The sequence below is a fragment of the Cheilinus undulatus genome, linkage group 7, assembly GCF_018320785.1.
Source record: "Cheilinus undulatus linkage group 7, ASM1832078v1, whole genome shotgun sequence".
NCBI classification, from domain to species: Eukaryota; Metazoa; Chordata; class Actinopteri; order Labriformes; family Labridae; genus Cheilinus; species Cheilinus undulatus.
The window spans coordinates 21,557,215-21,574,069 of NC_054871.1; the positions used below are offsets into that span (position 1 = coordinate 21,557,215).

General features: G+C 36.8%; 1 protein-coding gene across 2 annotated transcripts; it reads left to right on the forward strand.

Moving 5' to 3' along the window:
* The first annotated feature begins 340 nt into the window (after positions 1-340).
* mfsd8l1 (major facilitator superfamily domain containing 8-like 1) lies at positions 341-14,979 on the forward strand. 2 transcript variants are annotated; one of them, XM_041792165.1, is made up of 12 exons: positions 341-725; positions 4,913-5,098; positions 5,185-5,247; positions 5,413-5,532; positions 5,635-5,714; positions 5,821-6,169; positions 8,792-8,865; positions 8,987-9,200; positions 9,406-9,528; positions 9,738-9,868; positions 12,990-13,105; positions 13,562-14,979. In XM_041792165.1, exons 1-11 carry the CDS (start codon positions 650-652, stop codon positions 13,083-13,085), a joined length of 1,512 nt encoding a protein of 503 aa, XP_041648099.1. In that variant the 5' UTR covers positions 341-649; the 3' UTR covers positions 13,086-13,105; positions 13,562-14,979. The 2 variants fall into 2 exon arrangements, with proteins under 2 accessions (XP_041648099.1, XP_041648100.1); XM_041792166.1 differs by having other exon boundaries at positions 12,990-13,091.
* Positions 14,980-16,855: the final 1,876 nt, after the last annotated feature.

Consider the following 16,855-nt stretch of genomic DNA (forward strand, 5'->3'; position numbering starts at 1 on the left):
CAACTAAAAATAAAATGATATGATAGACTGTAGATGTTGCTGTGAAAATACTTTTTTTTTTACCATACTAAATTAAAATTATAATAGTATGTGGTTATTTTCAGATTTAGATGCTCTTTCTGCTTCGTTGCCAACAAAGGGCAGAAAACTAGTTTGATCGTGAAACTCAGAGTATCCATGGTTTGAAGGATTCGTCAGAGAAGATACTTGATGCGGTCATAAATGTAAACGAATTAATTAGGGAGGGTTCAGTGTTTGGATTTGTTCCCGGATTTATTCGTGTCCACCGGAAGTGATGTAGCTGGATTAAAGTGCGCAGGAGCGTCGCGGGGACGCTCACTTGTGCAATGTTTGCAAGGCTGGTTTGGTTCCTCAAGCTTTACCTGCTCGGGGTGTTTACTGCTGTTCGCTGACAAGACCCAATATAGGAAAGGAAGCAGTTTTGATTTGTGTGTTTCTCTAAATCGCCGTGACGCCTTTAGCAACATGCTGGTGTTTAGTGTGCGCCTGTATGTGGCTCTAATTGGAAGCACTGCTCTTGAGATTATATCAGCTGTAGCTCTTTCAGTGACTCAAGAATGAACATGTATCCTGTGGAATAATGGCGATTAGTCAAAGTAAAGGAAGTTGATCTTAGCTGACAAATACGATGGATAATCGACGGAAAAAGAAGCTGACATTCTTCACCATCGGGCTTATGTTTCTGCTGAGCGGGATCGAATATGGTAAAATCTATTTTGGATTATTATTGTTTCACAAACAGCTGTTTCACTTCAGCTAACTATCCTTATATAAATGGCTAAAAGGTTATAAATAAATCACTGTTCATTCATCCTTATTGACATATTCCACTTCTTTTACTAAATTATTCCGGGCAAGATAAAGCTATTTCTAAAGTAAATTTACATTTACTTTTGAGTAGTCATTGGTTTAAGTTAGTCTGACACACCTTATTTTGTTTTAAGAGCACATACTGTTCTTAAAAGTTTCTGGTATGGCAGTGAAGGAGCCTTTGACATTCTCACTTCTTCATTTGTTTGCATGTTCACGAGATTATCTGGGTAAATGCTTTTGCAAGAGTTCCACCCTGGACAATAGCCTAGATGGGCAGGGATGACATAAAATGCAACCCCACCTGTCCTGTTATTATGTTGTTTTTCTTTTCTTTTTTTTTTTTTTAACCAAGCCTACAGCAGGCAATCTTTTAATGCTATCTCCGCACCAGCAGTGGTATTTAGTTATTTCTATAAAGTTTAAGATGTACTGAGTCTTGCTACATAGATACAACCAGTGCAATTTGTCTTTGTTTTATGTATATATACAGGTACATCTAAAAAAATTTAGAATATCATGAAAAAGTTCGGTATTTTTTGTCACTCTTTTCAGAAAGTGAAACCCATATATTATAAAGACTCATTACACATAGACTGAAAAATTTCAAGCCTTTATTTCTTGAAAACTCAAAATTAAGTGGCTCAGAAAAATTAGAATATTGTGAAAAAGTTCAATATTGGAAATTCATGGTGTCACACCCTAATCAGCTAATTAACTCAAAACACCTGCAAAGGTTTCCTGAGCCTTTAAATGGTCTCTCAGTGGGTCAGTAGGCTACACAATCATTGGGAAGACTGCAGACTTGACAGATGTCCAGAAGACAGTCATTGACACCCTCCACAAGGAGGGTGAGCCACAAAAGGTCGTTGCTAAAGAAGCTGGTTGTTCACAGAGTGCTGTATCCAAGCATATTCATAGAAAGTTGAGTGGGAGGAAAAAGTGTGGTAGGAAAAGGGATAACCACAGCCTTGAGAGGACTGTCAAGCAAAATCCATTCAAGAATTTGGAGGAGCTTCACAAGGAGTGGACTGAGGCTGAAGTCAGCACATCAAGAGCCACTACGCACAGACGAATCCTAGACATGGGCTACAAATGTGGCATTCCTCTTGTCAAGCCACTCCTGAACCAGACAACGTCAGAAGCGTCTCACCTGGGCTGTGGAGAAAAAGAACTGGACTGTTGCTCAGTGGTCCAAAAACCTCTTTTCAGATGAAAGTACATTTTGCATGTCATTTGGAAATCAAGGTCCCAGAGTCTGGCGGAAGAGTGGAGAGGCAGAGAATCCACTTTGCTTGAAGTCCAGTGTGAAGTTTCCACAGTCAGTGATGATTCGGGCTGCCATGGCATCTGCTGGTGTTGGTCCACTGTGTTTTCTGAAGTCCACAGACAATGCAGCCATCTACCAGGATATTTTAGAGCACTTTATGCTTCCTTCTGCTGACAAGCTTTATGGAGATGCTGATTTCGTTTTCCACACTGCCAAAGGTACCAAAAGCTGGTTCAGTGACCATGGTGTTACTGTGCTTGATTGATCAGCAAACTGGCCTGACCTGAACCCCATAGAGAATCTATGGGGTATTGTTAAGATGAAGATGAGAGACACCAGACCCAACAATGCAGATGACCTGAAGGCTGATCGCCTCCATGCCACGCTGCATTGATGCAATAATTCATGCAAAAGGAGGCCCAACCAAGTATTGAGTGCATAGAAATGAACATGCTTTTCAGAAGTCTGACATTTCTGTTTAAAATATCCTTTTCTATTGATCTTATGTAGTTAATATTCTAATTTTCTGAGACACTGAATTTTGGGTTTTCATTATCTGTATGTCTAATCATCAAAATTTCAAGAAATAACAACTTGAAATCATTCTATGTGTAATGAGTCTATACAATATATGGGTTTCACTTTCTAAAATGAGTGGCAAAAATATAGAACTTTTCATCATATTCTAATTTTTTTAGATGTACCTAGCCAAGATCAGGCCATGTGCATCACATCCAATTGTAGCTCATATTTACCTGCTGGAGTGCAAGATTAAATGTACATGAACTTTTAACAGTCATACATCTTGACTTCTCTGTTAGGGAGATTTCCGTGAATGAATTCCCCTTTGGAATTTTCTGAGAGCACGCTTCATTATGAGTCATCTGACCCAAGAATTGAATTTGCATTGTATTGGCTCAGCACTATTGTTTATAAGATAACACTGGAGGCACTGACAAGAGTCTCCACTGCTGCTAGGCTAAACTTGTGCTGACACATAAATGATCTTTACTAGCACTAATAAAAAAACAAAAGTTAAACACGGAATTAAAACATGAAATATCTTCAGAGCTCCTTTTTACCCACATCTTGACTTCATGTAGCTTATCCCTTTTAAATATTTATTCATGTCAGAATCCATGTCCTGCCAAATACAGATGCAACTCCAAAAATTAAAATATCATGATAAAGTTCTTTTTTTTTCCTGAAAGTTAAATCTGCCAAGATTTTTTTTTGTTTTAATATTAATGATCACAGCTTACAGCTCACAAAAATCAAAAATCTACTATCTCAAGATTTCATAATATCACAAACAGTCCGTAAAAGCATTGGTCAACAGAAATGTTGGCCTTTTGGAAACTGTGCTCATTGGAGCTCATTTTGCACAAGTTACTTCAGTGGAAATGGCATGGAGACAATCTGTCCGTGGCACTGCTTAGGTGTTATGAAGCACAGGCTGCACTGATTGCAGCTTTCAGCTCGTCTGTATCGTTGAGTCTTGTGTCTCTCAACTTCCTCTTGACATTACCTCAGAGATTCTCTACAGGTTTCAGGTCAGGCCAGTTAGCTGGTGAATCAAGCACAGTAAAACCATGGCCAGCAAACCAGTTTCCGGTGATTTTGGCTTCACTTTGTGCAGGTGACAAGTCCTGCTGGAAAAGAAAATCAGCATCTCCATAAAGCTTGATGTAAATAATGGGGAAAAATGAACTTTTTCTGGACATTCTAATTTTCTGAGATGCACCTGTACATACTTTATGTCAGGAAGCTCTTGCTCTTGGTAATTAGGTTAATTGTCATAACTTATTGCATAATGCACTTATGGTTATCAAAGTAAAAAACTGGGACTTCTGCCTGGTGGTCATTGCCTCCACAAGGTATAAAACTATTGGACAAGTGAAAGTAAAGTGGTTGGTCAAGAATAAGGGCTGTGCTTGTTTTTTTTTTTTTTTCGTATTGTGATTGGTGGAAATCTTTGAAAGTGTAGGTACTTGTTTAGTAATACACTTAGGATTTCAGTGCTAGTTAAGTGTACGGGGATCATACAAATAAGGAACTTTGTTCTCCACAATCTGATAAATTATCCCTCAAGTGAAAGTGTAGGTTTGTGCCAAAAATCCATGATTGCAGTCTTGAAATACCCAGCCCACAAGATTTGAGATTACACTGCATTGACTTTGTGTGTCCGAAATGTATTTAAATCATTCTTGAGTCAGGGTGGACATTTCTGCAAAGTTTGAAGAAAATCCCTCAAAGCATTTTTGAGATATCATTTAAAAAGAATAAAAGAACGTGAAGCCCAATGACCCCCCCCCCCCCCCAAAATCGAATCAGTTCAATAATGTGTCAGAGTGGACCTGTGTGCAAAGTTTGAAGGAAATCCTGTAAAACACATGAGTGAAGGGAGACAGACAACCAAAAAAAAAAAACACAATACCGCAGGCTTTTGCTATGGAGGCCTAAAAAAGCTGCACTAGCCTCTGGTAACAGTCACAGGAGGGCACAGAGGAGTCATAAAGTTTTACTAAACAGAGGGAAGATGCCATAGAGATGCAGCCTAGGTGATAATGCCATACAAAAGCCCAGCAGAGGTAACTGGGGTTCATTTGCTTTATCGTCATCTTCAGCCTTTATTTAAACCCAGAGGATCATTGCGGTTTCCCTCATTTACACTGATGATGAGTTTACTCAGATGTGTCAGCATAGCTGAATAAGGTGGTTTTGATAGTCAACAATTTAATGTGTTGTCACATTCAAGCACAAGAAATTCAAACTTTTTTCAATGAATTCTCTTTACTTCTGTCTCCACAGCTGTGATATTGCCCACAATATGGAGGTACTTGCAGACTTTGAACGCAGCACCGTACTTTCTGGGTTTGGCCCTGTCTGCATTCAGCCTCAGTGGTCTCCTGTCAGGTCCGCTGTTTGGCCATTGGTCTGACAGAACAGGAACTACAAAGAAGATCATCTTGTTTGCCAACCTTTTTGAGATAGTTGGTGAGTACTTGACCTAAAACTAAATTGGTTGTTTTAATTTGGTGTTATTTATGTGGATCCCTCACTTTTTTTTTCTAACTCTCCAGGTAATTTCATGTACTTTATGGGTTTCTCCAAATGGCTGTTACTGTCAAGCAGACTGGTGGCAGGTGAGTGTGTACTAAATGATACTGAATTGTATCAGTTTAAAGCTGTTAAGCCTGTAGAATACTAACTAAAATGTAGCTAAAATGGACTTTAAATGCTGGGAACCATTGATTTATACATAATATTTCAGGACTGCTTGTTACTCATGAAGTCTGTGTTTTTCTCAGGCATTGGCACGGGTGCTGGCTCAGCTATCTTTGGCTTCCTGACCAGAAGCACTTCCCCTGAGGATCGAGCAACAGTGTTTGCGGCTGTCATGGCATGTCGACAAGCTGGCCTCCTGATTGGTCAGCACTCCACTCCTTTCTAATGACAAATGCTACTGAATAATAGAGTTAAATTCTTTGTCTGTCATTTAGCTTCATGTTTCTTCTCTGTTTGTGACACAGGTCCAGCATTTAACATTTTCCTGAGGCTGTGTGATTTCAGTATGGGCCCTTTTGTGGTCAATAAATATACTTCACCAGGGGTAAGCTCCTACATTTGGCAGTTTCCACATTTTACATATATATATTTTTTTTAACTTTTCACATTTTTATCCAAAAGTCATAACACTCATTTCCCACCCCCTACAGTTGTTTATGTGCCTACTGTGGCTTCTCCTTCAACTGGTAGTGATCTTCATGTACTGGGATCTACCACCTCTAGATAGAGGAAAGGCCAATGTGAATTCAACAAGTCATAACAAAGAGGAGGAGAGTGAGCAAGGGCTTGCAGAAGATGAGAACGATGAGGAAAAGCCACTCATGCACTCCCAGGAACTGATGGGCTCCTACGGCTCAGTGGTGACAAGTAACTCCCAGTTAAACAACAACTGTGCCGTCTCCAGTGCCACACTCAATCATATTTCTCCACCCCTCTCTCCTGAGCCAACCGAGCCCAATGAGTCCTCCAACCCCTTTAAGAATTTCAGTATATCAAGAGGTGAGTTTTTGACTGTTGATCTGATTTAAGTGATTTTACTGTTTAAATAGACTTAAACTGGGTTTTTATTGCGTTAATATATATATATATTATGTTGGTTTGACACTTCTGTCAGAGTTTACTTTGATACAAAGGTAAGTGAATAATGATCAAATCTTGCAGATGACAAGCCACCATAGTCAGAGGACTGCCATTTTCATGTTACATTAGTTAAGGGTGGGAAGTTCAAATGCTGTCAAAATGGCTTACTGCTGTTTTACATATTTTCAAGTCTATTCAAAGTGAGGAGTTCTTTTTAATAGCATTCTTTCTTGAGTAATAGTAAAAGTCTTGGGAGACATAAAACCTACTTTCACAGTAATAATATTACCGAGGGACTTCTAGTAATTTGTGATAATCTTGCAGGACGTTTGTGTTTTTAATCCCATGCAAATTGACCATGTCTGTCATTGCAGAGTAAAAATTCCAGGGCAAATTACCTACCATATTTCTGCAGACACATCGCTGCACGGGTGATACTAATCCTGTGTGAACTGGCATCTCTGTAATTTAGGGTGGTAATTGTGTGCTTTTTACAGAAACTCTGGTCGTCTGTATGCATAGGACACATAAAGACAACGCCACCCGCAGAATGCATTGTGCACGACATTGCATTTTTTTGTATAAACTTTAGAAATAAAAATTCACTATTTAATTGCTGCAGCCAATCTGCGCTATCATGTTTTCATTCAGAAATGTCTCTAAATGTGAGTATATTACAGTCCTCACTTATCCCTTGTGAATGTACCACACCAAACACTGACATTGGGGGGTAATTCAGAAATTATCAGTGGCCCTAAAGTAACACTACTCTTGTGCAAATATTGCTACAGGGCCATAATTCAGGTTATGAATATTTTTTTTACCAGCTACCAATAGACAATAGCAACTGGTAGCAGTGTTGGCTTGAAAGTTCAAGCCAACACTGCTGTTTGATTATAGGCTCTATAGTTGTAAAAGTGTAAATTCCTACCTTGTAGGTGAGTATAAAGTGAAGTGGAAATCCTGAGAGACATGATAACATGATCACCCATTAGCTACTGTTAGACAACAGCTAATGTTAGCATCAAGCACGCCAAGCTAACATAAAACTCTAATCAGGGCTACCAAAATTACATGTTTACTAGACTATTTGATTACACAAAGAAATATGTCAAAAATTGAACACAAATTAACCACAGTTCATGACTGTCCACATTAACTGTAAACTTGATGAAAGCCTACAGGGCCAGTTCTAGGTGAAACAGGGTAGGGGATAGGGTTGGAGGGTTAGGGTTAGGGTGAACCACTACTGAATTACCAGATAATTCCGACAATATTACGAGGAATTACTAGGTAAATAATTCCTCAATATAACCGAAGTATTACTTAGTAAAATGTGAACTTTTTACTAGGTAATTGCCACCTTATTCTTGAGAAATTACTAGATAATTACACTTATTACTCAAAAAAATACTAGGTAATTAGTAGTGTTGTAGTACTCAAGAATGATCTTGGTCTCAAGACCAGCTTCAGGACCATATTTTGAATGTCTTGGTCTTGTCTCGTACTCAAGAGCATTTGTGCATTTCACCTGACAAATCTGGATAAACATCTCATTTTCAGATGTTTAGAATAATTCCAGACTTGTCAGTGGCTTTTAAATACATACAAGGATTTATTTTTTACAAGAAGTTACTTGAACAAATTTTTTATAATTTGAAATGTTTGCATGTTGTACTTTGAAAGAGTTACAGACATCTTGTTTTTTATCTGTCAAATGTATTTTAAAACACTAAAATTAAAGAGAGAATGCTCTTTCACTGTGCAAACTTGTAATGGTTTTTAAATTTGATTTTTATGGTCTTCGTCTTGACTCAGTCTCGACCCCCAAAAGTCTTGGTCTTGTCTTGGTCTTGGGGCACTCTGGTCTCAGGCAAGTCTTTGTCTTGGATAGTGTGGTTTCGTGTACAACACTAATAATTAGGGCCTGCTAAAATAAAGTGCAACCAAAGTGAGCACTCAACAACATCCTAGGTTGTTAGGTTTGACCATGTGTTTCACAGTCCAACTGAAAAGGTGTAAATTTGATGTGTTTCCACCAAGCAGTCTGGTTTGTTTCGGTACAATTTGCTAATTCCCAACTCGTGATAATGGAAACACAACTAACTGTGTACTGCACCAAACAGAACTGATTCCGATTTCTTAAAGGAAATGCACCATAAAAATTCCCAGCAAACATCATAAGTACTGTACAGCACTTTAACAAAACAATGGTAATGCTAGTTAACTACAAACTAATGTTGCACAGCTAACTGCTGAGACACAGTTAGCTGTTGTGATACAACAGTTTGCAAATACCTTGTTTAATCTGAAATATGGTACCATTAACCTCTTGATTTTCACAGTTCACACTATTGTCAGTTGCTGATCTAGTAATAACTAGCGAGTAGCTACCAGCAGTATTACTTTTGAGCTGTATTAAAGCTGTATGCATTGAGTTGTGCATCATAGAAAAATTGCCTCATTGAGAATATGTGGATGACTTTGAGTATCAATAATAAACATAGTACTTTGTACCTGACCTCATCTTTTAATCTGCAGAGTTCCTGAGAGAAGAGGTGGTTGTCCTGCTGGCTGCTCAGTTCATCACCCTTTTCAATCAGACCGCACTGGAGGTAGAGCAAATACACAGAGACGCAAACACTAACACGTGGATATCATTTGATTCAGTAAAAAAATCTCTTTTTCTAAAGTAGCTGAAATGCCCTCTAAATATTGTGTCAATTCTGTCCTCAGACTATGGTGACTCCAATGACACAGAGGTACTTTGGTTATGGAGAGCTGGAGAACAGCGTGATGTACTGTCTCTGTGGTGTCGAGGTGATCGCTGGCTTCCTGTTTGTGCGCTGGCTGAGTCGGCGTGTTGCTGAGCGGGTGGTCCTGGCCATCGGTCTGACCATCTGTAACATCTCTGGTGTCTGGTGCCTCATCTTCTTGGCAAACCCTATAGGTCAGACAGCATAAACCAAGTCATCACACACACAGATTTACACCAACAGTAGCTGATTCAACCACAAAAATGATCATACAGTCAGAGAGTCAGAAAAATAATTTACCCCCTCAGTTAAAAGTGTTAAATCTGATTTGAAATTGGCTGTTGAATGTTAATTTATCCAGTGTTTTATTTTCTTTCTTTTTTTTTTTTTTTTTTATAGGTGGGTTTCCATGGCAGCTGACGGAGTTCATCATTGGAGTGTTTTTGCAGGTTTTAGGTTTGCCATTTGTAGCTGTGGCTCAGGTTTCCCTTTTCTCCAAAGTTACTGCTGAGAAAACACAAGGTGAGAAATTGTGCCCTTTAGTGGAGAACATGGCACATTGCATACTGAGTATTCAATTTCTATAGCTTCATTTTCCAAACAAGTCATTGTAGCTCCTAAATTGAGAGGTTAGAAATAAGTGTCCCAAATATGGGTTGCACGTGTAAGACAATCCTTTCAATATCCTGTGATGTTGAAATTGTTTAATTATTCTTGTGTCTTGCTTGCAGGTTTCAGTCAGGGAGTGCGACGGTCAGTGGGAGGTCTGGCCACCATCCTGGGCCCTCTGTGGGCTGGTGGTCTCACAGAGAACATGTACATCATGATGGGGGTGATGATGGCACTGCTGGCTATGCTAACGGTATGCAAAATCAGGTGTACCGTGATTAAAACAAACAAAAATAAAACCATGGTGGGCTGTTCCTACACATCTCTGTGGAGGACCTGCAAAATTGTGGCTTACACCAAACAGCTCCGTAGAGAAAGGGAGTGCAATAAATCCCTCTAAAAGCAAGGGTATGCTACTCATGGTTTACTGGCCATGTGCAGTGCTGTGTTGTTTGTCATGGAACCATGACCATCGTTACAAACATGGACCATCAAACTGAGACAGACATTTAATATCATTATACAGGAATATCTGACTAGTTAAAATCATGCTTTGATATGTGGCCTATTTTCACTTGGGTTGAGTAGTTATATGCGTGTTCAACCCTCGATAGCCTACATACCACTTTATTTTACATTTACTACTTAAAAAACAGTCACTCCACGCTGTTCCTATTACATGCTAACTGCTAAGCTTCTCATATTTATGTCCGGTGAGTGCTGTGAGGAAAGCTCAGACAGGAAGGCAGTGGCCATTCACTGATGCTACAGTGGCTTCTAGTAGCGGGAGGTTCATTACAGTTTAAAGATTATTAGACTGGGATTTCAAGTCCATGTTTATAAAAAAAATTATAGGTAATTAGTTTAACCTACTCCCCAGACATGGTCACCACACCCCATAATCCAACACGATGTGACTTAGGTTCCTGAGCCCTATAACGCAACTACAGGGAGAGTCCCTGACTAGGCAGGAAAAATGAGGAAAAAAAACACATGAAACAAGTTTAAGTCTTTGAGTGACCCATAAAAACCTTTAGGAAGCACTGTCCAGTCAGTGTGAACACTGCGCTGAGATCAACAAATCCAGAGGCAGTTTGACCTTGCTCTTTTTAAAGAAATTAATCAGAAAAATAGCTATAGGATATCTCTGATATCTGCGTTATCCTTTAAAGATTCATACCGTACTTTTATAAAGATTAAACTGTGGTCAGTATCAGATATACTGTTTAAAAATTGGTAAATGTTTTAGTGTCATTGTAAATGGGTGTATTGGGCTGTTGCAAAAGCCAAGCAGCTTATGTAAATACAAGTTAAAGAGTGAAAATCGTATTTAAAAAGTGAGAGAAATGCCACCAATGAAGTGTAAAGTAAGCAGTTTCTCCCAATTTGGAGGAAATTTAATATCTTACATACCTTTGTTCCCACTAATACTGATGTTATATCATAGTTTTCTTGAGAGAGAATTTTTATCTCAAAGATTTATGCTGCACTTTATATTCTACACCTCTATGGTAGATGTTCCTTTACCAAGGAGTCCCACCACAAATAGGCTTAGTTTGACCCTAGTTTGGGTAAAATCTTGAATGGAAAAAATTTGGCAGGAGTCCTAGCATTTTTGGAATTATCGTGGTGCACAAATACAACCAGATTTTATTAAAATGAGCCTCCCCGTAGTTCCTTTTTGTTACATTACATAATAGGCACAAATAAGTCTTTGTCACACTTCCAAATTTGTGTTCTTTCTTAAAGATTTACTGTGTAGAAAAAGTTGTAGATATTAAATGTTGATTTCTGAAACAAAGGCGCATTGACATTTTGATTCCCTAGGTTCCTCTCTCTCTCTCTATTAGGTCACTGTTTCCAGTCGTGATAATGATTTTTATTTGATTAAAACAAACTGTTTTCCCTAACTCCTCACCATGTGCTTGCATTTATAATAAAAAATGTGTATCATTATCCTCCACATGCACAAGACAAGGGGGTATGTAATGGTTCAAGTCCATCCCCATAATTAATGTAAAAGTGGGCCATTATTGTTTCTCTGTTTTTTTAGCAGTGGTAATCTAATGGGAACAAAAAAGGAACAAACAAACCACAGAAAAGGGTTTAAAGTTAGGAAAAGGAAATGTGAGTTGACATCTTATAGCCAGCAGCTCCTCTGGCATTTTGAAACAAACAAGCACAACAAAATAGTTGTAATGCCTGTAATGAAGCGTGTGTAAACCACAGCCAGGCAAGCAAATATTTTCAAGATCAGTGAGAAAGAGGAAAACAAAATAGTTTGTCTGTTACTGAAGGACTCAGTGCTTGCACTTCTAAAAAGGTAAAAAGACGTCCACCTTGAGCATCGTTTTTTTCCAAATTGGCCCCAAGAGGATCAGTTCTGTGTTTTGTTTGCTTCTCTGGATTTACAGGCTGACTCTGAAACAGGAGTTCAGGATTACTGCATCCAAACCATAAAATCAGTCAGTTTTCAGGACTCACTTTATAACTCAGTGAAGTAAAGTGCTTGTTGAAACACAGACTTTTTAAAACACTGGTATAGTCTCTGACATCATCCATTGGTTTCTGAGGAGCTGTTTTTGTTTGTTCTCTTGATGGTATTTGCCCTGTTTGAAATACTATCTCAGCCTTTTTCTTATCAGTTTTGTAAGAAGATAAAGCTAAGGCTACTGTCCACTTTCCAATCTAAATAAAGGAAAGAAGACTTGCTTAATATATAACAATAAAAATGAGGGTCCTAGTGTATCAGGGCTGTCAGAAAGGCAGAATAAAAATGACCCAAGTCTTTTTTCAAGGGGTGGAAAGTAACTAATTACATTTACTCAAAATTCTGTAATTGAGTAGTTTTTGAGTGCTCGTTCTCTTTTTGAGCACAAAGCAATAGAGATTTCACATCACATCCAAAAACAGCTGTTAGAAATTTCATAATTAATTCTAACTATTGGGCTTCTTTTGTTTTTTATTTTTGCACCATGAGTGATATTATCCACTGAATTAGAGTTTCCGTCTGTGACTTTGGATGGATGCATAGAGCATATACTTCATCAATATGCATTGCCTTGCTATTAGGTGGACTGTTTCTCTGTTTTGTTCTTGCCAGAGGAGGCCCACCTAACGGTAAATTATTTTTACTCAAGCAAATTTTAAACAGAGAAACTGTAATTTTACTTGAGTACAAAAGTTGTGTACTTCACCCTCCGCTGCTTTTTCAGAATTGTGAGATATCCTGATATATATTGATATATTTGGCAAGCATTGTCATTGTTGTTCATTTCTGTGTACTGTATGTTTGTTTTAAAGAGAAATGGAGAGGTCATAGATATGCTTAAATCTTTTTAATATCTGTTTTAACCTAATATCCTTTATTACAGTTGATGCTGGCTTTTTCATATGAGCGACTGGTTGCGCCAACTGCAGAAGTACACGAGGATGACCCTGAGAACTGTGGCCAACCAGCAATCAGCTGATACAGAGTGAGAAACAGAAGGTAGCTCTAACACTTAATGATCATGAGGTGAAACAGAGATATTATCTTTGTAGATGACATTATACACAGTCATGTAGCTGGATTCTGGTTGTTGGGATCCTATGATTTGTAATACACAGCAAGCTTATTCTCATTCAGACCTATCAATAAGTCATAGAAGTCATTAGTTTGCATTTTCAGGCAGGTTTCAGGATTTAAGTAGCAGCTTTATGTACAGTCTTTCTGTGCCTTAAACTGTATTATGATTTAAGGTTTTAAAAAATACTTTATTGGCATGAAAAATTCAGTTATCTCATTGCCAAAGCTGTACAAAACAATTAATACAATTATAATTCTAAGGTGGAAATTATTCCAGAAGATATAGGCTATATGCTTAGTAATTCAACATACAGCTAATCTGTATGGCAGGTTTGATCATTCAAAGTGTTAATTCTGTTGTTTTTTCCTCTCTGCCAGTGCATGATGGGAGTCTCCCAATCCTGCCCCTGACCGTCCATCCTCACTTTCACTTTCTGCGTTGGGACCATCATGCAGGGTGAAAACACACTCTAGCAGCTCACATCTCACCCTCTCCTGAGTGCTCACCTGAAGCTTGAACCTGTCAGTTTTTTGGTTGCAGAGGCCGGTTAAAGTACTGATCTGGTGTAAATGTATATTTCCTATGGAAATATCAAATCCTGCTGACCCAATGTGAGCAGACTTTGAATGAAGACAGAGCTCATCCTTTCATGTTCTACACAGAATACTGAGTTGTGCATCACACATTTAGCTTGTTTTTGTGCATGTGCAATACGAATATTGCAGTTAAAGAATTGTTCTGTTAAGGAACATTATATAATAGATTCATCCTTTATGCTTGAGATATATTTTTGGAAAAGACGCATTCAACATATGCATCAGCTAACTGAAATAAAAAATGGTTGACACTAACCAAAGAAATGTTTTAATCTGTAATAGCTATGTTTTGTAGAAAAGCAGAATTTATGGTCCCTTTAAAGGGAAATACTGAAGTTACTGTTCACCTTCATGATAGATCATTTAAATCACAACTTTTCAAAGTCTGATAGAGCCCTTGTTGACCACATGGAATTATTTACAGAACAAAATAGGGAGTTTATTTGTTTTTTCCTTTAGTTGTATTTCTTCACTTCAGTCCTTGACTGTGTGCTGTGTTAATACCTTAAATATTCTTGCGCCAGTAGTATGTCATTTCAATGTCAAAATTGTTATTAACACTAAAGTGGGTTTAACATTTGAAACGTAGCAGTAATGTATTTATCTTAGGAACACTAAGTGCACATTGCTTTGAAATTAAGATTGTTAAAAATTAAGAAAGGTTGTTTCACAACAAAATCTACCAACTAGTCATTCTTTTTGATATTACAAATAAAAAATCCAAACCTTGTATATTTAAAACACATCACTTTTATTAATCATGAATGAAAAACGGCACATTCTTGCACATTCTATACTGATGTAGGATCCCTTTTTAACACTAGTGGGCGCTCCAACTCTTTGTAACAAAGCTAATTCTTCTCAGGACTTTTTGCCCAGCCTTGATGTGTGCTGTCAATCTCAGTGAAACTCACAAGGCTGAGCAGTTTGATCAATGAAAAAGCTTGATCAATATTTTAATTTGGACAAAGCTGTAATAAGATTATGTTTAGTATTTTTTTTTGTATCTTTTTTTGTTTGTTTGGTTGTTATGTTTTTTTTTAAACTCCCAAAGACCAGAAGTACTTGGAAAAACAATGGGTATTTATTGTTTATTTGTTTTATATTTATTTATAAGTTATGTTTTTGGCACCTAACATGTTCATTAACCTCATTTACTCATTGTCACAATACAAGATAAAGATAAGATAAAGAAACAGCATCGGCCTGTGGTAATTCTTTTGAGATGCAGTGTGTGTGTGAGTGTACAATTGTTATGAAAAAAAAAACAATTCAGACATTTTACTTACATCTGATAAAATATATAAAAATTAAGGAAATTTAAATTTAATTTTTCTCATTTAAATTCACTTTCTGGGAGGTTAAATAATAATAATAATAAAATAATAGCTTTACATTGAAAATATCAACTTAGAAAGACTCATTAAAACGCAGAAATATAAAAAGCTAGAATCAGAATAAAAACCCAGAATAACCTAGACAGATCCAGGCAACACAGGAACCCAACTACATAAAAAGAGACCTAAAGACCAGGGATGCAAGAGCATTTAAGATATTAGGAAAAGACGAAATAAAATAGCAATCAATGAACAGAATAAAAAATTGAGAATACGATGATTAAAAAGCTAGGAACTGTATGATATTGTAATGATAATAGAAATAAAATAAAGCAAGTAAAACATATAAGAATACAGAATAATATTATGCATGTATACAAGTTCAAAGAAAGAACACTTGCATTTTGAGGAATTTTAATTAATTGATGTGATTGAAGACATGAACTTGTGCTTATGCCTTCAAAGACATTGGCTAAAGGAGGATAAGTTATATAGATTATTTTTGGGGAAAAAAATACAAATTTTAAAACTTTATTACAGTCTATAATCTGACACTTTATTGACAAACTATCAGATCTAAATGTTTTTAAATACATTTTTTAATTGCCATTTTGGTAAATGTCTATTTTAACTCTATATTAAATACTTGTAGTCTTTTATTTAAAGTATTTATTAAAAATTACATTTTGATGTGGTCTTGCATATTAAAATAATTTCTTTATTTCGAAATTTAGAGTTAGGTATAGATAAGATTACGAGGCTCCTACTAAGGATTGTTTTTTAAAGAAAGCAATATATAATATGAGAATTTCTGAATGTTTCACTCAGAAACAATTTAGTACATTTAAGCAGAATTATATAAAGGTGATTTATGATTTAAATATGTTAATATTAAAATGAAAATATTTACACTTAGTATAAATAAAACATTTTTTTAAAAAGGAAATGTTTTGAGTTGCCTTAGCAAACTATAGTTGTCATTTAAGAGTTTCAATAAAAAATACAAATTACACTAAGCACAAAGAATTAAACCTACTTTGAAAATACTTTTTATGTTTAAAATTTAATTATACAATTTTTTTTTCTCAGGACAGATGAAAATATTTTGTTTAGTGGTATATAGAATACATTTTTATGAAGGGCTTGATATTTATATTTAGATTCAAAATGATGTTTTTCAGCATCTGTTTTGAGTCTGTTTTGGTTCTGCATTGAATTTTAATCCATCTTAAATGAGCATTTAATCAAAATATTTAAAAAATTAATTCAGCATTTTCTTAACTTCTAATTACCTGAATCTGTAAGGTTTGTACAAAGGAAAAATATTGGAAGTAATTTGGATGGGTTTGAATTTTTATATGGAATTTGGATGATGTGAAATTTCCCCTTTTTATTGTTTGATGGATTTTAGACCTTTATGTGATTTTAGTGTTGAGAATTCTTCATAAAAGAATGAATAAGAATCAGATTTGTGAAGCTTCTTTTCATGACTTAAGTTTCAGTGATTTTCTGTGCAAAGCTCCCGCTGGGTGCTGCTGTGACACCGCCAACGTGACCAGTAAGTAGGGCGTAGTCAACATTTTTCTCACCGGTGACGACGTTGTCTGCCTGGTGATGTGGTAGCGAGGGGGCGTGGCCTCACAGAGCTGAACTCTACATGAACCTGTTTTGATATTGGGCGGGGCTGACTTATAAATGTTATGACACAGGGCCAGTTACAGAGATATTTTGGGGATTT